At 38.3% G+C, this 22,753-nt stretch overlaps 1 protein-coding gene, 1 long non-coding RNA gene and 1 pseudogene across 2 annotated transcripts; 1 reads left to right on the forward strand and 2 right to left on the reverse strand.

Annotated features, from left to right (window-relative positions):
- Positions 1-5,451: 5,451 nt before the first annotated feature.
- LOC131695012 (uncharacterized) lies at positions 5,452-7,201 on the reverse strand. The gene is made up of 3 exons (XR_009306581.1): positions 6,009-7,201; positions 5,592-5,929; positions 5,452-5,523 (listed from the first exon to the last, which is right to left on the reverse strand). It is a non-coding gene; the product is annotated as an uncharacterized LOC131695012 (long non-coding RNA).
- A 453-nt stretch (positions 7,202-7,654) lies between these two features.
- Positions 7,655-11,737, reverse strand: LOC131695011 (uncharacterized). Its single transcript, XM_058983547.1, has 4 exons — positions 11,408-11,737; positions 11,122-11,346; positions 10,817-11,062; positions 7,655-7,885 (listed from the first exon to the last, which is right to left on the reverse strand). The coding sequence occupies exons 1-4, from the start codon at positions 11,474-11,476 to the stop codon at positions 7,826-7,828; spliced, it is 600 nt and encodes a 199-aa protein (XP_058839530.1). The 5' UTR covers positions 11,477-11,737; the 3' UTR covers positions 7,655-7,825.
- A 10,336-nt stretch (positions 11,738-22,073) lies between these two features.
- LOC131695013 (U4 spliceosomal RNA) lies at positions 22,074-22,156 on the forward strand (annotated as a pseudogene).
- The last annotated feature ends 597 nt before the right edge of the window (positions 22,157-22,753 follow it).

The following is a 22,753-nucleotide window of genomic DNA, read 5'->3' on the forward strand; positions in this document are numbered from 1 at the left end:
GTACTAGGAGGATTAGTTGGTGATCTGTGTATTCATATACCATCCAACATCTATCTCACGACTGAACGCATTGCTCAATCCAACGGGTAAATACATCAACTCTAGACAAATTTGCACTTTGAAGTGAATTTACACATTGTTTTGTCGAGAAATAGTTAATTAATTATTAAGTAAATTCACAAAATGTTTTCGGAATCAAATTCCTTGAATCACACAGATATGTTTTCATACCCTGATATTCAAAATCGGTTTAGTTTTGCCCCTAAAACAACAGTAAAGCAATACTCTGTATGAAGCGGTCTCATTTTTTGTTAATAAAGATTGGTAAGCGAGGAATAAATATACAAAATGATTTATATCTCCGCCACTCGTGAACTGATTTTGACGATCTATAGTTTGTTAGATATGTATTTTTTTCTAATTATGTACATTTGGTACGACCACATTGCTTTCTTTGAAAGTTATTTGCTTAAAACCCTTTGCGTTCCGCAAAATCACCCGTATCTCATAAAGTAAACAACATATCGAAAAACAAAAATAATAGCGTCAAATGGCAATGTTGGGCCTTTCATTTGAAACTAATTTCGTTAAGATCGGTTCAGCGGTTGCTAAGATAATTACATGACATTAGTGTACATACATACATACCCCCATACACACATACAGACATTGTCTCAATTTGTCGAGCTGAGTCGATTGGTATAGGACACTCGGCCCTCCGGGCCTCGGAAGAAGTTTTCAAAATTTGAGCGAATCCTATACATTTCTTTTGTAAGAAATGTAAAACTGTTCTATATCAAACTTTAGATCATCACTTTGTTATTCTGAACCGTACTCAGCCAGTTATAAAACACTGTTGCTGTTTTTCATTGGCATTTTTCTTGTCAACATTATAGTACGATTCATAAATGACGTAGCATTTTTTGAGTGATTTTTAACACCCCCCTCCCCCATCGTAGCATTTCGTCACAAACCTCTAAATACCCCCCCTGGTAATTACGTAGCTTGGCGGTAATTCTACCCCCCCCCCCTTGTCACCCGTAAAATTTAAAAAAAATGAAAAACGATTTGTTATTCCCCTTTAAAAAAGCTACGTAGTATGACATGACCCCCTACCCCTCCCCGTCGTCACACATCATCACAAAATATAACCCCCCCCCGTCCCCCATATAATGCTACGTCATTTATGGATGATCCCTATTCGTAAGATGTTGTCATATGACACAAATAATAAAACGGCAGGGCACTCTATGTACAAATGGGTTTGAAGATGTTTCAAAATTATACCACAATGAAATTATACATTTAATGAGTAATCTAAATAACAAATCGTTTCGAACCGTGAACGAGAATAGTCGTACTGATCGTTTCAGGTAAAAGGGGATTTGACAAATCGTTGGAAGTGGCTTAGCTAAAAAGGTTCATGTCAGCTTTTTGTTTCTAGCTTCTTGAGATGCAGTAGAGGTATTTATACATTGTGCACAGGTTATTGAGCCCAGACTAAAGCACCGAAAAAAATAAATTTGAACATAAATAAACTAAAATATACTCCCTTGCACCTATAGTTCATCGATTTTTTGACAACAGTTTTCTTTAAGGAGTGTTAGGGTTCCAGCACGAAAAAAACACTTCTCTGCGAATTTTTCTTTTAATTTGTGTGAAGCGAATTGATCAAAGCTGTTATGCATTATAATGTATCATTTCAATAACATTCTATAATTTTTTATGCAAAAATATCGACAAGCGACTTTGTGACGAAGCTTTTTGTAGAGCGTCTCTGATAAAAACACGATTTGCGGTGTTAACTGCCATTCAAAAACTACTTAACTGATTTATTTCAAATTTTGCATGCACATTCTATGACGAATTTCGTGCCAACCCGATCAGAATTAAATAACAAAATTATAACAGAATTCAATTTTCGTAACACATTGTGCTCTAAATTTGGTCTCGTTAGTAGTTAAAATAACAGGAAATTATAACAAGTAACAACCCGCGATATAGTTTTGAATTTTTTTGTTATGTGTTTCTGATCGGGAACTTGAACAAATGTTGGCAGCAAAAATTTAAAGTCGATTTACAAATAAAAACATCGTTGATTTGGATGAAATTTTGTTCCAAGACAGATAATTTTGTTCCCTACCTACCGTCAAAAATTAAAGTTGAGCACTTTCAAGGAAAAAAAGTTCTTTGAAAAAAACTTTTCCTTATCCTAATTGCTAGTTGCCTGATACATGCAAAAAGTATCAGTAACGAATTGGGGATATATTCATTAAACTGGTTCAATTTTTGACTTCTAGTTCCAGCAGGTTCTATTGATTCCTTCTATGGCGTGCTTAGCAATTGTCCAAATTTTGGTACCGATCGGTTGTGTCTACGGGCCCTCCAAAAATTTCAAAGTTTATATGTAAATTAGTATGGAAAATCGGTTAAAATTGAAAATAAATTCTTAAAAAATCACCTCATCAATCAATTCATGAGAACACTATATATTTCTAAAGGTACTCCTCTACTGAACACATTCGTGGAACATTTTAAGTTTGTGAAAATTCGCTGAGAAAAGTTCGACATAGATCTTTCATAAGGGCCTAAGTCGCAGAATACTAAAATGGTAGAAAATGGGTTTGAATGTACGGTGATGCATTTTCAAATGTGGATATTTTTTGGAGGTACTAGTTATATAATGATTATTTTTCCCCAATGCCTCCATGATTAAACATCATGATAATATAAAAACGGATTTAATTGCTATGTTCTTCTCTCTGATAAATAATAAATTGTTGCCTACGCCCAATGTGCTTGTAGGTCTTGATTTCGCCCTTTGGAAACTCGCCCTACTGTTTTTGACAATACCGTTTCGCCCGTATGACTTCGCCGTCTTTTTTTTTCTCGCCCAAATTTTTACGCCTGACTTCCAAAGAATTTGTCAATATAGCCCTTTTGTCATTTTGTAATCGTTAGAATAAGATAAAGCTCCTAAAATAGATTTATTGGGAGATCGATAGCATAGGATTGGATTCGCATTGAAGATTACGCTATTCTGTAATCAAAATAAGAAAAAAGGAATGGGAAATCAACAAGTGCAGGCGTTTCTAAGGTCAGTATTTGATGCCAAATAGTAGTTGTGATTATAATATACACGCTCAGCGGATTTAAGAAGTTCCTGGTTTACTGAGTCTGGAAATCAGAGATGATTGATAATGCAGCCGTGCGTCCACTACACCAAAGAGTTACGCCGTGTTAGCTTACATACAAATTTTTCATCTAAAACACTCCGGTGAATTGCCTTTGGGTTTTAAGTTCCGGATGTAAGTGTACCAACTGGAGTTGGGTTGTTTTGATTAGAGCGACTATAAAAAGTCCCTCATACGGAACATTATAGTTTGTGAATATATCTTTTTGAGCGACTTAGTAGAGAGTCACACATAAGAGAAAGTCTTCCGTTTGAATTACGGTAAAATAAAAGAATTAATAAGGACAACTTTTGCATAAGAACGTTAAGGTTACATATTAGGATGTCAAAGGATTAATATGTAATTCAATAATAAGTTTAGTTGTATACTTTCGATTACAGTTTCGGATGCAAATGATGAATAAAATTTATGATGAATGTTTTTACGACAGCCAATCATTTTATTGATTTCAATAATAATAATCAGTAATACAAAGAAATGCTTTTTTTTAATACTCAGTACATTCAATCTCGATGTCCAGATCTGCCTCGAAGTGATAAGATTGCTCGGTTTTTAAACGCCTGCCAAGTTTCTTCGGTATAATTTGCTTCAACAACGTTTCGTAATAGGTTTTGTTTGAGACGAATTCCATTAGTTTACGAAGATCCTCCAATTTTTCCTCTGCTATTGGAATAGGTTCATTAGCGATCGGTGGTGGTAGAACAACGGTATCTTCAAAATTTCTGTTCATGACAAACTTACTGAACTCGGTATCACCCAGTTTATACTTATAGTACACTACACCGGGATCTTCTGTCGTGTACTTAAACACAGAGATATCTTTAAATCGTACAAGTTCTCCATCAGAGTTCGATTTGGAGCGCTTATAAAATGAATGTAAATCTTAAAGTGCCAAAAAACGACATTGTTCCAACTCAATTACAGTAAACGGTACTTTTCTATTGAGAGAAGCAATGAAAACAGCCCAATCTCTTGGGGTTTCTATGTTTATCGCACATCTTTTTTTCGCTTGTTCGATGGCACCATGTGCGGAGTCAATCTCCATATGACTATGGCCAGAGATCATGAACTTATGTCGAATTGTTATCTTCCGATCCGCACTGACGCATCTTTCAATGTAATATAGAAGAAGCATGCAGATAATCACATTATGGTTCTGACCCGAACAGCGGTCCGAATAGTAAACCATCTCCTCAACATTATTATTCAAACCCTGGAGATCTTGTAGGAGACAAGATCCTATTTCCTGTGATCCTCTACACGCCTTCGATTCATCCCAAAGGTAACAGTAAACGTTGTTCACTGATCGATAAGTGGCAAATATGGTCAAGTTATATGTAGGGTAAAGTGCCTATTTTCACCATGCTAAGGCCGGTGCCTAACTAATTCATTAATTTCTCGGCCTACAACCAATGGAATGCGTTAAAATTTACATCTACAGCTTTGCTTCGTTGTTAAGAACCAACACAAACACAAATGTGCTGAAAACGGTGAAATTCTCGTGTTTGAGCGCAACGAAAACTCGAATCGAGTACCCCTATTGCTGCGCTATCATTCGACTCAATGTGTTGAACAAAGATGGCAGACGCTGCTCTAACCAACGACTTCAAATGGTTTGGGTGAAAATAGAAACATGGCGAAAATGGGCTCATCACCCTATATAATTAACGCTTGTAAAATGCGATTCCAGTGTTCAGATGAGGTGTCGGTAAACACTTTTGAAGATCGAATAACGCAGTCCTATATCGTGAGTCTGTTTTTGCCTTCTGCACATCACATTTCATTTGAAGATATGCTTCTTTAGCTTTATCGTGATGCTTATCACGCAAGGCCTCAATTTCCGCCTTTTTTGAGAGTGGGCAAGTTTGAGAGAAATGGCAAACTTGTCACACTTACAACAAGTATCTACTTTCAATTTTCTGAACGATAAATTCATTTTTTTGAAGATTTTCCTATAAGTACAGTATTGCACAGGCTGTTTATTGTCTTCTCGACATTTCACTTTGTATAAGTTGTGCATTCGATTCACAAATAAATCAGAACTTATATGAAGTTTCCCGGTTCTTTCGCGAGCATAGTGAGATGTGTAGGCAGGAAATGAGCGTATGTGTTGTTCTATATAGTTCAAATCGCTTTCATGAAGTGTCTTTTGCGATTTGTTCTTTGATCGCAAATGATCTGCAGTGACGCCCGAACCAACAACTTTTTATCAGCTAGCACGCGTATCTTTTTATCTTTGACATCGAATGTATTTACACACGCGGATACGACCGTTGAGTGCGGGAAGAAAGTATGATCTGGTGAACACTCTCCTTGAAAATCCTATACCCTGTGTAAAGTAAAATAGTTTCAGTAGGTTTAAACCACGTTTTCTTTAAAAGTTCAAATTTTTTTGACCTTCGGCCGTGTAGTTGTCCGGATTGATATATGATTACTTAAAAATTGGTTTTGTCCTGATGTCGTTAGCTTCAAAAGATTAATCAGCAGTTTTTCTCGCATTGCTGTGCTATACTTCGCGTGACATTTGTACTTTGTGCAGCTGCATGGAGCTTTAACGCTTCGGGCAGGTGTGAGTACTCCGTCAGTCCTTGTATATTTCAAACCTTTCATTCGTGAGTTCTGAATAGCCTTCCGATAGTTACGGTATTTTGTTGGAGAGTTTCTTGAATTAATTTCATCAAATCCGAGGTCACCATTTTGAAGTGCGGTTTCGGTAGCATAGTGTGAAGATGGACCTGTGAGAAGAAAGTATAATGTGTATGGTATGTATGGTGATACAATTACAATTTAAATTATCAAAACCAAATTGAGTACCTTTATTCTCTTTTCCTTCTAGTAGTTTTCCATCATCATCATCATCATTGAGAAGCGTTTAATTTTCATATTTTTTGAAATATTCCTGCTCTATGAACTCGTTAAATATGGTTAGATCACCAATGCGAATTTCCTGAGCATCATCAACGACGCCTTCGTACTCCGAGTCGGAATCCTCATTTTCATCATTTTTGCTACTGTTATCACCAACATCATGGTTCGGTTACTGCATTGGGCTGTTTTGATATTGAGTATTGACAGGTATTTGCTCGTTAGGTTCAGAGCAGGTATTTTTCAGCGAATCGAAGAAAATGGTATCATCTATTACCTCTCGTTTCTTCTTAGAATCGTTATCGGGTCGACTTATTAAGGCCATGCTGAACAGAACAACAAGGTGGCAGCTAAAATGGCTGCCGTCGTTTCTGCTTCTTCTTTTTATTTCATCGTCAAAATCAAAACATTGCATTGGCGCGCAAGACAAAATCGTTTGTAACTTAAATATCTTATCTCAGATTGCTTAGAAATTGTATCACTGTATGTAAGCATGTTGGCACATGTAGATGAATACATTCTCTTCAAGGAATTTTGATTCATTTGGGAAATTTGTACATTTTTAGTTTTCAAAACAAATGAAACACGTGGTGCAAAAATCAGTCAGCTGATTGCTGAACGATACGCTTGTGTGCGTGCCATCTCCTATCGGTATAGTACGTTCTAGCCGCACACAGATGCTGAACGTAACCCGAACATAGCCGAACATAACCGAATCTTTGTTGTGATTTTGGCATCGCTTCACCTTAAATTGACCGCAATCATGTTGCGCACTCGGTCGCATATTATGTCATTGATGTTTTGTTGTCCAGGCTCAATTAACGGTGAGTTTTGTTGAGTTAGATTATTTGATTTATCGATAGCAACTACATCTGCGTCCTTCCTGTTGTGTACAATTACAGACTTTCTGTGTTGATTGAGGTCAAGAATATGAGACGATTTATAAGGTTCTAGTTATCTATCAGATGTACCTTTGTACTGATTTGTTTTATCTTTGAAGAGATCAGTAAATGATCTATCATTCACATTCTGGTGTCTATAAGTTGTTGTTGAAGCAAACGCTTTATTTGGAATCTGTGTTGTCTGTGGCGCAAAGTCGATATATTCAGGCGTTACTTCATTAGATTTCACCTTTCTATCTGGTGATGGATTCAACGAATTGGTACCGATAAAGTTGTGTATTCCAGCAACACCTCGTCTGCCATATCTCTCTGATCCTAAATATGGCAACCAGAGTTAAAAATATTCAAATTCATTGAATGAAAATTGATCATAATCAGCCGCATTCATTTTCAATATTCAGTGACGCAGCTGAAAACGTCAAACGAACAAACCGCCCATTCATCCATGCAGATTTTCATTCGTCTCCGATTATTACACGAAGCGCCCGTGCAGCAACGAATAAAACGCATCAAAGTAGGCCCTGGCACAATGTAAGCGATGATGATTGTTGTTTCATATGCGTTACCGGCATTTGAAAACATTTTCCTAGATAAATTGCGAAATGAATATATTGTACGATATTCAACTGAATGAATAACATGGATATTCAAATGAATATTTTTTCTATTCACCGCGAGTCGCATCAGGTTCATTTTCAGCCGTCAACAAAGAGCTACGATTATTTTTAACTCTGATGGAAACACACTACGACTTTCGAGCCTGGCAGGTGACCTGCAGCACAGATCTAGACCGGCATCATCCTGCCAGAAATCACAACCTCCTGATGATTCATTTATCTCTCTTCGAACCTCAGAGAAAGGTGTTTAATTTTCTACAACTATGTTTCCCCGTGACTGTTCATCTATTGATCTCCGTCCAATATCCTATAATAATATGTAGTATTCGTATTTTTATATGTTTGCTATTTTTACCCTATCTATTTAGTTAAGTTTTTTTATCATCTTTTAAATTTCAGTATCACTATTTTCGATGAGAGGACGCACAGTGATTCCAAGCCCCAAAATTATAGCCAAAAGCATTTTCTGGGTTTCGATGACGTTTTCGATTTCGTGCTTTGGTTTTTTTCAATAAACTTCTATGAAACTATATCATGCATCTAGACCGATTTGCTCAATAAAAAGGGTATTTAAACATTAGAGTACTTCCTTAAGAAAAGTTAAGTTGATTTAGGACCGATTTCTTCATCCACGCTTAACTTTTAAATGAGGTTTACCGGTACGTCAAAACCTTCAAAGTTTGGCGTGGGTGAAGAAATCGGTCCTCAGACGCATTATCAAGCAACTTTGCTAGACACACAAACACAAAAACTTCAAAAAGCAGAAAAAATCCTTTATCGTCTTTTTCGGATTTGGAACCACTGTGCGTTGTTTATAGTCTAAAATTAACGTTGTTCAACTAAAAGCAACAGAATGTCAAAATCACATGTCAAATTCACTATATCAATAAGCGTTTGACATTCACAATGGTAGGGATATGGAAAATGAGAACACAAAACTGTAAACCACTTGGATTCTTCACTCCCGAAGAACTCTACTGATGAAGCCTATAGCTCTTTGTCGCACCTGGTTAGAAACAATAGCATATCCTTGAGTTTTAACTCTCTCCCAAGTAGCATTTCTAGTTTTATAGCACACTACAAGTGCATTCTAAGTTTTAAGAAGAGCTGCAAGAGTGCCATAAAACCTCAATAGTTACTACGGCTGTATACAGATTTATGTATGGAGAACCAAAACTGCCAGATACGCAATTGCATTATTGAAGCGAAGTTGCATACAAAATAATATGCAAATCCGTTATCGAATTAATAATACTCAGCACGCTGAATAGTAACCATGTAATAATTAAGTTTGCAATGTCCAGTCAGCACCCTGACTAGAATACTGCACTAGTGCTTGGAAAGTGCAACAAATTCTCATTTTTGGACTCACATCCAGCAGAAGCTAACATTTTTGGACCAAAAAAAGATCGTTGGAGGCTTATTCATCGATCTTAACAAAGCCTTTGATACCATAAACAGCAGAATTTTGCTAGCCAAACTCGATAGATATGGAATAAGAAGTGTTGCCAACGAATTGATTAGAAGTTATTTATCAGAACGAAAACAATTTGTGGTGATAAATGGCGCTCCCAGTACCCCACGACCGATGGATATAGGAGTTCCGCAACGGAGCAACATAGGGCCTTTGCCATTCTTGATTTTCATCAATGATATAGAAAATTTGAAACTACATGGGGCACCAAGGCTATTCGTTGATGACACAGCACTGTTCTATCCCCACTGTAATGTTCAGTCTATCATTAATGACATTGAATCTGATCTTGCTACTCTCCTAGAATATTTTAACGGGAATCACCTCTCCATGAACCTGGCAAAAACAAAATACATGGTTTTTCACTCACTACGGAAAAAGATTTCACAACATGCGGATCCATATGTCGGAACATTGCATAGTAAAAAAGTTTCATCATTCCAATACTTAGGGCTTCATTTAGACCCATGCCTTTCATGGGACAGTCATATACAGCTACCAAAGTCTCATAATTATGAGAAGGGTGCATACTTTTGTGCCTAATGACTCATTGCAGCGATTCTATTTTGCATGCATTCAGTCAATAATTCAATATTTGATTATAGTCTGGAGTTACGCTGCTAAATCGAAATTGAAAAGAATCCAAACATTGCAGAATAGATGAATTAAAGTAATTTACAATCTGCCGCCCTTGTTTTCAACAGTTTCACTTTTCACTAGCTTTCGCCACAGAATTATCCCCATTATAGGTATACGCGACGCTCAGTCAATCACATTTGTACACAGTACGTTACACAAACAGAAATTCCATCACAATCTTATATTCGCTGCTCGGGTAAACATTCAGACCACTAGAAGCGCAAACGAACTATTGAGAAGCAGTGCATGTACGAACATTGGTCTTGCGCCCATCACATATCACGGGCCATCAAAATTTAATGTACTTCCCATAGAATTAAAAGCTATAACAAACAACATTATATTCTTTTCAAAAGAAAGCTTAAGCAGCATGTACTGAGAAACGTAAACGAATATTTCCTTTAAGCGTATCAACCATTCAAATATGGGACCATCCATAAATGACGTAGCATTTTTTGAGTGATTTTTAAAGCACCCCTCCCCCATCGTAGCATTTTATCACAAACCTCTAAATACCCACTGGTAAATATGTAGCTTGACGGTAACCCTCGCTCCCTTGTCCACGCAAAAAATAAAAAAAAACGATGTTAGATGAAACAACTAAGATTGTCGTGACATCAGGTCAACCCCTATTCCCCTTTAAAAAAGCTACGTAGCATGACATGACCCCCTACCCCCCTGTCGTCGCACATCATCACAAAATGCCAAACGCCCCCCTCCTTCATATAAATGCTACGTAATTTATGGTCCCTATGTAGGTTTTTCTGGTTTCTTCTAGTTTTTCCCTACTTCATAAGTTTAAATTTAATTTCCTTTTTGTTTTCAACCACGTTATCATTAAGTTAATGATTAAATTTTTGATTTAAATTAGGCTAAATTTTGTGAATCCCTTGAAAGGAACTAAGTTCCTCTGGGATTTCACATTTTTCTTGTTGGTTGATTTGATCTCCGCGTTTCTTTTTGTTTGTTTGTTTGTCCATTACCAGGGAGCTCTCTGTGTGAGCTTTTTGGTATATTCATATTCATAAATAGAATAATACACTTAATGATGCTTTAAGCAAATCAATACAAAAAGTGATAGCGAAATTAAAGTTAGATAATAAAAAGAATGTTTATGCAATTCACCTGAAATGTATCGAATGTAGTGTACAATCTATTCCGTAGAGGTCTTATAAAACCAGCTGAAGCTTCTGTTTCAACTCTCTGCCTTTCCACATGTAATGAATAGCTATAATCTGGATCAAAATCATTCAACTGTCTAATCCGCGAACTTGGGTTGATGAGACTTCGTGAAAGTTCTGTTTGAATACGACTTCCTGCGCCTATTGATGATTTAGCTTGTACACAATGCATTGAATAAGCAAGAGCCTCCTACAATATATGTTATAATTAATCAATCTCATGCGTTAACCTACAAGTCTAAATGAAACCTGAGATATGTTGGTTGCATCATACGATCTGTTGTGCAAATACTGGTTTCCGAAATCACGCGAAATACCAACATCAACTCTCTTTTCGACAACTTTCGATTGCGAATGTGAATGACGGCCAAAGGAATCATGAAATGAGCTGCCACGAGAAAATGGATAGTTGAACCTTTGGGATGATTGATTTTGACCCTTTATCAACTTCGCATAATGTGAATCAATAAATCCCTAAAAGAGTAATTAAATTATAAAATATCATTCTATAAGAGAGCTAAAAGTTTAAATTTACCTGAGATGTGTCGATTGTAACATTAGATCTAGTGCGCAAAGGATAATTGGAGCCACGCGAAGTCTTCATTTCAATTCTGTCTCCATCAACTATTGTTTTCGTACCACGGTATGCATCGAAACCACGGGGGTCATGCAGCGATCTGTTTAATGAAGCTGGGTAATTGAAACTACGCGATGTCTCCCTTTGATCCTTATATCTTTCTTGATGCCTTCGCACTACTGCCGACCGATAATGTTCATCCGGATCGATGGATTCCTACAATGATTAACTCAATCGTAATTAAGCAATCTATTTGATGCCCTATAGTTTTAATTTACCTGAAATGTGTTGCTTTTGCTTACAGTATTCGATCTAGTGAGGAAAGATTTCACACCTAGAAAAAATCGTGTAAATTTACGTCTCCTGACCCTGACATATACGAGCATCAAAAATGGCTTAGTTTTACGTTTGATTTTAATTTTACATGACGTTGATTTTTGTAAATTGTGTAATTTTACTCAACATATGGCGTTTGTTTTCAATGGCAGTAGGTGTAATTTTATATCATGGCGCATGTAAATTATATGTTTCATGTAAAATTAAACGGAACACGGTAATATTTCGTCATTTCGAGAATTACGGGTTGTCAAATTGTGTCATGTTTGCAATTACGTCAATGATAAAATTCATAATTTTTGGTGTATTACTAGAAACACGTGAAGTATTCACTTCATTTCTGTGTCTATCAACTAGCATCTTCAAAGCTTGGTGTGTATTTAGACAATTGGAGTCACGCAAATATCTGGTCTGTGAAGATGCATAAGCAAAGTCGTGAAAAGATTCCGCTTTGTTCCTGTGTCTTTTCGCTTCCTTTGATGATCCGCGATTTGTATCGGGGCTGATGCAATTGCGCGAAGTTTTCATCTTAATTCTTTGTCCTACCTCCGGTAATTTTCGACGGTGTGCGTCAAGAGCACACAACGATCTGCTGCTAAATACTGATGAGAGTTTGAAGAAACTGCCTTGAGCGCTTTGTATTTTGGGCTCCATTAATGATTGTCCGGGTCCAATCGAGCTGCAGGAGCGTGCGACGGTACAACCCTACAATATCATTTAAAATCAAATCGCATTCCGTAGTCTTATCACTCTGTCTTACCTGTTGTTAACATGTTGTATCTATAAAACTTGACAATCTATCCAAATCAGTTGATTTTTTCCTAGGTGTTGATGTTTAAATGTTCCGGAATGATATAATATCATCTACACTTCCGACAAATGAATTTTGCTCCTTGTGTGCATCGCTTGTAGCAACCTCCTCGTTGCATCCCACTGACGGCGTGGCTTGTATCGGTACCACAGAATAAGAGTCGGATAACTGTTTTGGAGGACTCGAACACTCAATTCCGGAAAGAAAATCAGCCGCACCTGCATTTTTTATCAATAGTAAATATTACTTTACTTCTAATAAAACCAGGAAAATATTTATTACTCACCAATACGCATTTTCACTGTCGAATAATCCATACCTGCCGTGACCACCGATTCAAGTATACAAATATAATAACGTGATAAAAACGAGAACAATCTTACTGAATCGCAAAATCCATATTTGTAGTGCGAAAGGGCTAAACCACAGAGAACAGACATCCATGATCGAACAAAATATTTAAAAAACGTGTGTAAACATTTCAATTAATATACGATAAACACTAGCGCCGCGGCACCAACCTATCCCAACTATCCGTCAAATCCATTCCGGAACCGGTTCAAAATCCTGAATGGATTCAGTATGGAATCTTGCTCAAAGAAAACAACCGATTCCGACTCTATCGGTTGATGCATTTAAGATGTAATTCATGCTGGAAGTCCGAACCGGTAGCGGACTAGTTTGACTGGGTAGAGGAATAACCGCTGTCAATTCAGTCTAACTCAGCAACAAAAAAAACATGACGACAGTAGCGCACCTGGCTTGGATATCACAACTACCTTCGAAGCCGTTAGAGATTTTACACAAGTTGAATGCTGAAGATGGACGTCTGTTCTCTGTGGCTAAACTGTGCAAACAATAAATGAAGGCCGCGAAGAACAGTCTTAATTGGCCGCGAAGAACAGTCTTAATTGTCGTGTTTTGGGGCTCAGAAAATGGGCGACATTGACAAGGTATTTTTAATGGGGCGCAGAAAACGGGCGAAATTGACTTTTTATGCGGCCGAAGGCGAACATTATAAAGGACGCAAACAAAACGTATCCTAACTAACGGGTTCGAAATATAATTTTTTGAATATTGAAAAACATTGAAATTTTCGAATGTCTGTATTTAAAATCAACCGTGTACACAAGATTACAATAAAGCCTTATGAAATAAGTAATAAATATTTACAAAAAGGCACATTTAATAGCAAAATTTTACGAGAAATAAACATTCGCCCTGGTTCTGTCTAGAAATAGTAGTTGCGCCATAATGCTACACAGGATATAAAGGGCGTATTAAGCAAAGTACACATCTCGAGAGAAAAAATGCCTTACCCCGTTTTGTTTTTTATTCATAAAACTTTTGTAATCATATTTCAACTGATTTATGTTTTTATTTAGTAGCATTTAACACAATGCGATAATAGCAATAACTTGGTTTATTTACATATGCGACTTAGGCCCTAATGAAACATCTATGTCGAGTTATTAACTAATGAAGCAGCATGACTTCAAAACAAGTGGATTTTATTATTAATCATAGCAACCCTGTTTGAATAGCTCCATCATTATACAAGTGTAAACTATGCTTACCACCCACCGCTGCCGTATGGCAGATACAGCTATTCAAACAGGGTTGCTATGATTAATAATAAAATCCACTTGTTTTGAAGTCCTGCTGCTTCTTCAGTTAATAACTTTTCTCAGCGATTTTTCGCAACCTTAAAATGTTCCACGAATGTGTTTCGAAGAAGAATACCTTTAGAAATATACAGTGTTCTCATGAATTGATCGACGAGGTGATTTTTTAAGAATTTTTTATTTTCAATTTCAATTTTAACCGATTTTCCATACTAATTTCCATATAAACTTTGAAATTTTTGGAGAGTCCGTAGACACAACCGATCGGTACCAAAATTTACACGATTACTAAGGGCCATAAAAGGAATCAGTAGAGCCAGGTGGAGCTAAAAGTCAAAAATTGAACCAGTCTAATATTCATATTACTAAGTTTGTTTCCGCGAGTGGCTCTGCGCTACACTAAAATGGAAACACTATTTTTAGGGAAAATAACAGATAGTATTGCCTTCATGAACCTACATAATTACATCACAAACATCAAATTTGGGGCCCTATTCTCACACACAGTGGCTAGAAGGAAATTTTCTTCTCTTTTTATTAAGCTTTATTTGACACGGCTCAATGCGTTAGCACAACTGAGCCGTTGATCTTTTAAATTTTTACAATATAAGTAAAAGTCGAAAAAAATTAAGAATGTCTATCCGCCAGATCTTGTTGACGCAGTTTGCTGCTACGTGTTGAGATCCTTTTCCTTGTCGGTGAAGCCGCTTTGGGGTCATTCAGTCTGCCTTCTCTCGCGTTACCGTTCCCGTCCATATCATCATCGGGGCTACTTTCTTGCTGTTCATGGTCAGATGTTCTTATTTGTTTCTTGTTCTTACGAGTAAATCCGTTTTCATCGGAATTTGCTTCTTTGTTGGCGATGCTAGTTCTTTACGTGATGTAGCTGAATGTACGTAACTTCAGCGAGATTAAGCTCCATTTTATCTTTAACTAATTTTTCCACTTCCTGAACTGTGGGTCTAACACGAGCTTTATTAAAGTTGATCGAAATCGTGTTATCCCGTAGCACGGGCACTTTTGTTTCATTTGGCAAACTCATTTCACTCCGCAGCCGGGGGAAACGATACAATATTATTTATGCACTGATATAGAACAAAAGGCTTCCTTGGTTCCTATAGCCTGCTATAGCGTAGCAATTTTTCGCTTCTGCTTTGTGCGAGGTCAGAAGATAGATTGAAATTTTCTTCTTGTCACTAGGTGACGTGACTATGAGAATCGGATCCTTGCTTGCGCATTAACAAATATTTCAGAATTCAGAATTAGTTATAATATTTCCGTTTCGACTTCGTCTCATCCGAATCCGATACTAACTTAGTGACAGGACTAAGCTGGTGCCGAACTGACGCTAGCTCCAAACAACGGAGATACGATTTGTGTTCCGGAGCAAAGCCCTAGTCAAGCGTGATGTCCCGCAAGAGATTCTAATTATTAATCAAAACCGGATTTTGAACAAATATTTATTGACATCGATACAGGACTAATTGTAAGCTTTTTAAATTCTTAATTCCTCTTTAATTCGTAAATGAATTTTAAAATATACCTAAAAATTCTCCAGCCTTTCAGTCAGGTGAACACAAGAATTCGCATTTCAACCTTTTTATTTAATTTTTTTCCATAGGATATTGAACCTATATTCGGAATTAAAATGTTGGTTGCAAATCTGCCGTGAAATGACCCGTTTGCGTATCGAACTTTTTTCAAATTTTTATCATTGTCTTCAACGAAGAAAGCAAAATTTCATTAACAACCTTTTCATAATAAAGTTGAGCTTTAGCTTGTGCGACCACTCCTGGCTGCTATCCCGTTAATGACCTTGGAGTAGCGAAACATCTTTCAATGTGCAACTCCTGATAATCCTAAAGTATTTATTGATCAATACCGGCGCCGGCCAAACCCGAACGTAGATTGCGGAAGGAAAGGGTAGGAATGGTTAGTCCGATACTTGCTTTTGCTAGAGGCCGTATATACTACTGCGCACTCTACAAGTATCACGGGAGGAGGATATTTGTTAGTAAGTATAGAAGTTGGATTCTACTTCTTCTTTACCGACGTTGGAGAGGGGACTCCATATTCTGGATTAGATATCGATCCATCAACTTATGTACCGGAAATAACGGCTTTACTTCCCTTCCAAAGGAAGACGTCACCACAGATTTTTCCACCACAGAAAAATCTCAACGACCTCGGTTGGAATTGAACCCAAGCCAACTGGAATGAGTGGCGGTCACGCTTACCACTCAACCACCGGTGCCGTCAAACAACCTTTTTATAATAAAGTTGTGCATAAAGAATGATTCTATAATTAATGCACGTTAAATTTGTGTAACATTTTTCATACTTGACCGAAAAGAACCAAATTTTACTCAGTTTCTCATTAGAGTGTATGGAAGAAAATCAGCAAACCATTCGCAAAAGGATTTTGTTCACCCACCTGCAAAATCCTAGGTTGTCGCATCACGCCTTGCGAAAATTGATAAATATACATCATTCAAAGGTCTTCCAAAGGTTCCAGGAACGCAAGACAAAAAATTACATGCCTGAACAAAAACCGAGAACACGCACAAAAACGGTGAGAGCACTGATTGCTTATTTCAGTTTAGCGGAATCCGAAGATTTCAACACGGGACTTCGCAATGTTTCGTCCAGAGGGCCAAGAAACGATTCGGAATGATCGGGACGAACGCCAGCAGTGTGTTGCAAAAACGCGCGCCCAAAAACTCTGCACGACGCTGCCAACGAAATACCGGAGCTGCGACATTATATGGCGACAGCAATTTATTGCAAGTTTATTAGGCATAACCGGAAGAAGCTGTCAAAATTCGCTTCGAAATACCAGATTTGGCAGGCAATATACACTTGTAGCAAATAGTGAACCAATCATGACCAAACGCACCGTAAACGGTAAGACTTACAAAACTGAGCGCTTCGTAAACCGGGTTTTGCCATTTTTCACACAGCATGATCAAAAACCGTTACTTTGGCCCAGTTTGGCTTCATGTCACTATTTAAAAACAGTGCAGGAGTTGCATGTGGCTAATTCAGTGAATTTTGTACGAAAAAAAATGTTCAAGCCACATCCTGTCAGCTTGACAAAAATTTTGATATGTGTTGTGGCAACCCATGGCCTACTGCCACAGTTTATTTTTTGATGCAACTGATTGAGCACAATGAAGCCGGCAGTCCTGTTTGCTTTGATTAAGCGATTTTAAGCGCGCGCTTTTTGGGTTTGGTGCGCCAATACACACACGAAGAGAAGAAAAAAGGGACATTCAAGTTTGTCAATCGACGTGAATAGGAAACCATTTTTACCACGCGGAAAAGGGAAAAATACTGTTCATGTACAATAGTTTAAAATCAGCAATTAAAGACCACCACAAAAGGGATCTAAAGAAGCAATTAGACCGAGTTGGGATACCAGGAACCCCAGCCCCAACATTGGTCCTTCGAGCCGGATTGAAGAGCAGTGCTCAAGCAGAATAGCGACAAATGGATATGCGCGGTAGCATTTGAAGGAAATGTGAAAAACCGATTAAAAAGATAGTGAAGGAAAAGGTGGAGTTAAGTGTAATGCCTGACAAACTAAAGTTAAGTTGATCGGTTCTATGATCCGGTTTTAGGTTCTCGTACAGTGCCGCTGAAGAGAGCCCCAGTGAAGAAGCTGTCGGCATCTTTCCATCTGACTCTGCTCGTTTCCACACCACTAGGCCCTACAAGGCTAGAGAGTCCGGCCAACAAGTGAAATTGAATTGAAAAATAAAGTAAGAAAATCTTTAAGGGGGGCTATATTCTCACAGTCACGTTACCTAGTGACTAGAAGAAATTTTCCTTCTAGTCACCAGGTGACGTGACTGTGAGAATAGGGCCCCAGAAGTGTCAGCAATACAAAATGGAGTTGCTTGAAGTGCTTGTCCACAAGCGTGGGTTAGCCAATGGTAAACTGACGAAGATACTAAATAGCTTGATTGGCAACCAAGTGATATCGACAGCCACGCTGACAGTATACCAGAAAAAGTTCGATTCTCCTTACGTCCAGTACCACGAAGCACACTCAACCTTATTCTGCGTCACGACGGATTGAATTTTCGAACGAATGTGGTTCGATCGAATGCGACTCCCATTTGATTTTGCTGTCGTGTTTGAGAATACAAATCACAATCGTTCGGAAAAGCTATCGTAATGCAGAATAAGGTTGACTATAAAATCCGGCAAACAGTGTCTATGATGATCTCCACATGCAGATCTAGACGATAATTGAGGAACGTATGAAGGGAATCAGCGACACCACACGAGCAGCAGGTACCAACTTGCAAGTTGTTCCTGCACCAGTTCTGTTTTTCAGCAACCATTGAATGTTCCCATCCCGACTTTGGCGGTAAATATAAAAATTGAGTTTAAGGTCATGTTCAGGGGCCTAGTACACAAAACAGCTGACCCTCCTACGATTAAACTCTACCGTTCGGATAAGGCGCTTGTTGGTAAATAATCGATGCCAAAACAATAAACGAAGGCAATTACCAACACACTTGGAAGCTGCTAGAGGAGCGGTTTGAAAATCTTCGCCACATGATTGTATTGAATCCATCCGTCCATATCCACGGTCTCTTCAACCTAAAGAAGATGACCGGTAAGAAATACAGCGAAGTAGACAACGTGCTCGAGACACGTTGAATATTTGAAATATCTTGAACAGGAGTTTACTGGAGTCTCGGAGCAGTTCGTAGTACGTCTATTTGCTAATGCATTCGACATGGAAACGCGACGAAAATGGGAATCCACCGCGAAGCAAGGTAAGCAATATCCAAATGTGAGTTTTGTTGATATTGTTAGCATAAGAAATGTCCTCAGTTTCTGGCAATTACCTTTGCACAGCACGTGCTGATGGTAACCAAAGGGATTTCCGTTTTTATTGTTTAAGGAAGGGACACCGAGGTACCAATTGTCCGTTCGGTCCGTTCACAGGTATATGTGCAAAATGTCAGCAAAGGCATCATACAGCCTTACAGCCTTATTCTCCATTACGACGGATCACGTTTTCGAACGAATGTGGCTCAATCGAAGCAGGCTTCCGTTTGGTTTTGCTGTCGCTACTGAGAATGTAAATCATATTTGTTCGAAAAGGCGATCCGACGTAATGCAGAAAACGGCTGTTTGTTGTCGTCATTGAGAATGTAAATCATATTTGTTCGAAGTCAGCTCCAAGCAGAGACCCAACAGTCTGGAGACGTAAAAGTTCTCCCAACGAAGCAGGATGATAAACTGATAAAAGATATCACTAACGTTATCAACAGAAGGGTCAGATGGCTTACTGCGGGCAAGCACAAGCCAGGAAACAACTGCAACATGCGCTACTGGTCGAGGACAGTAACCTCCACACGTGTTGTTGATGACAGTGGTCGTAGACGTCTTGGACAAAAACGATAACCTACAACCCTGTCGTATTTTATTACACTCTACCTCCCAAGCAAACATCATAACACAACGGATAGTACATTTTCTTGGAGAAGACTGGCAAACCTTTCAATTGTCGGTGATGATGGTATGCAGTCTCGAGGGATTACTGTCCAGATACGATCCAGGTATATGCGCTTCCTTCTCAACATGCAGTACTTTGTGATAAGAAGGCAACAGCAGATATTCTACTCGTTGGAATATCTGCTGTTGCCTTCTTAACGTAAACGTCACCACATGGGAGATTCCTGCGGGAGTCCAACTAGCAGATCCAGGGTTTAGTTCACCTGACAAAATCGATATGCTCGCCGGTAACCGGAACTAGGAACTATGAAAAGGTGGTATCCGGTCATTGGACGGTAAAGGTAAATTGATTACATCAAAGTCGAAGATTTCACCTATACTATCGCTGAGTATTCCCAGAAAAAAACTAGGAGTGGGTAATGTCCGGGACATAACCGCGGTGTTGACGTAGGACTAAACTTGGGCATATCATATGCAGGAGCGGCGAAACACTTTAGGCCCGAGTGGGTAGAAAGCATAGGGTGAGGGGTCCATTAGTAAGGATTTTTCCCTTTTCGCAATGCACACGCTTACATTACATTCACATTAAATCACGTTCGTTTATGCAAATGGAATTATGGTACATCTATGTGTTCAAATGTGTGTAGTGCGAAATACATGCGTGGCACATCTAAATTTTTTGAAATGGTTCAAAATTTCGAGTGGATAATTACCCACTCGGTTATTTTCGAGTGGGTAGTACTACCCATACTACCCACGCTTTCCGCCGGCCCTGATCATATGACATTCATGGATAATTTGAACCAATGCACTTTTTGAATGAATGTTTACTGGAAATTTCATGTCGCATGAGATTGCCACATTCACTGATTTTCTAGGACTTTGCAAAAACCTTCGGGTTTGTAGTTTAATTTGATAAACATTTGCTTATATGAATCACTAGTACATGTACAGAAGAATTGACAGGTGCAAACTCAATCCAAGTTATTAAATGGAACTTTCTAATTCAATTCTTTCTCCATTATGTTTTCATCCTAATAAGAACGGTTTGCAGATAACTATTTTTGGTGATACCAGACGAAAATCCTTTCTAACGATTCGAACCTTGCCCGATTTCGCTTCTGCTGCGTATATCCACGAACATTCCCTTTTCGCAGCTCACATCGAATGAGCATTGTATATCGCAATGCGATATCTTTTATGAACTTCTTAGTGCAGATGGAAGTCCATCCTTTTGTGCGACAAATGGGAATATTTTCATCATTCTTTTTGATGTGTTAGTAGCATGGTTGCCACATTCACTAATGTTCTTGAAAGATTTGCAAAAAACCACCAATCAAAGCAGGCTAATTAATGCTTTTACAAAATCATTTCTATCAAAATTTACGGTAAAATCTACTGAATCTACTACACAATTGTTTTGATTATTTCCCAACGAATCGCGCAAAAATCTGTTTGTTCCGTACAGCACAGCGCAAATAATTGACGTTAGAAAACAAATCGGCAACTTCAGCTGCAAAACACTTAGAAACGATCGAAGCATTTTTCCGTCAATGTCACTTTTCTGACTCAAATTTTTGTAGGTATTTTCTTGCTTCCGTCCAATTGGTCAGTTTATTAGTTTTATCGTACATTTTTTGGATATTATTATAGAAAATAACTAACCCGATAAGAGGGAAGTTATTTTCCAAAGCACGAAATGGAAGTTTCAATTGTAATTCTTCTGAGAACGATTTTGTGGTCCTAATAAGAACCGTTTGTTGTGAATATTATTTCGCCGTTTCCCGCTCGGCATGATGATTATTCGCTTGGTATGGATAGCGCACAGATTGGTATCTTCTAACAAACTAACCAGGCAGGCCTCGCTGGCTTCTTAGAGGGCCATTACGGCTGAGCTCCGGAAGAGTAGATCGGTTTTGAAATGCTGTGCAATCTCACGGATCAGGCACTGGAAGAGCAGCTTGCGAATTAGTAACTCTGTCCACTTCTGAGAGCATGAATTTCACGCTGGGCGACGACAGTTCTTGGTTGGCAGCGATAAGGCAGTAGCTATGATTTGGTTGGTGGTCAAAATGCAGCTTCTCGTTGAGCAGCACACGTACGTGTGTTCTGCTCTGTGGCTTAGACACGTCTGGCTTTAAGAAAAACTGTGACACCCATATTTATAGGATCTAGCATTAATGTTGATTCGCATTAAAAGTAGTTTTTGAACTTTTTAAACAAGTTTTACATAGCAAACAAGGTATTAATAGCAAGCGTTGAACGTTTTCCTTTCGATTTATGAAACAATATTAGTAATTTCTTTAGTAGGAGAAAAGTTATTAAGGTTAAAAGTGTACGTAACGCATCCGTTTTGAAAATTTTAAAATGACACCTTTGCTTTGCGCAGTGGCGATATCGTAACCAATGAGGTACAACCGAGGTGCGATTATTGCTAGTTGAAAACTAATACCAACTAATACCAGTATAGTAAAGAAAGACGTAAGTCCTACGTCAAAAAATGCTGACAGTACCTAAAAGCCTCATCGCTGTCATTCCTCGTGAAAATCTCCACGTTGGATCCTCCGGCACAATGATTATTGTTCGGCAGCAATTTTGGGATACTAACTGTCGAATTTCAGTATGCAGTCTTACCAGAAGTTGTGTACAGCTTTTAAAAAAAACCAAGATTAGCAGGGCAGTTTATGGGAAACTTACTATCACCATACACCAAGGGATTCGTAAGGTCATACTAGTGAAAGGGTATATCTGAATCTTCGTTTGCTTGGTAACGAAAGCCATCATCTAGAAACAGTTTAATGTTTGTCCACTTCGGCGTTTCTTGCAGCACTGCAGCGTTTTGTAGCGAGACGAGGTATCCCAGCGCAAATTTGGAGTGACAATGGGACAAACTACGTTGGAGCACGAAACGAGTTGAAGTTGTGCAAGCTATTCAAACGAGAAGTTACGGAGAAGAGGGTCTTTAAATTTTGCCAAACAAGACAAATCATGGGGAGGGATATCTCGCCTAGTGCTCCTCATTTTGGTGTGGTGGGTTATGGGAAGCAGGCGTAAACC

Source organism: Topomyia yanbarensis, unplaced genomic scaffold (genome assembly GCF_030247195.1).
Source record: "Topomyia yanbarensis strain Yona2022 unplaced genomic scaffold, ASM3024719v1 HiC_scaffold_234, whole genome shotgun sequence".
Classification (NCBI taxonomy): domain Eukaryota; kingdom Metazoa; phylum Arthropoda; class Insecta; order Diptera; family Culicidae; genus Topomyia; species Topomyia yanbarensis.

Excerpts from the sequence above, each read along its gene's own strand:
- LOC131695011 (XM_058983547.1), bottom strand. The coding sequence starts at position 11,476 with ATGAAGACTTCGCGTGGCTCCAATTATCCTTTGCGCACTAGATCTAAT. Across the intron at positions 11,063-11,121 it reads ATGCAACCAACATATCTCAG|GAGGCTCTTGCTTATTCAAT; the intron begins GTTTCATTTAGA and ends CATATATTGTAG. Across the intron at positions 7,886-10,816 it reads CTACATTCGATACATTTCAG|GATATTGGACGGAGATCAAT; the intron begins GTGAATTGCATA and ends ATATTATTATAG.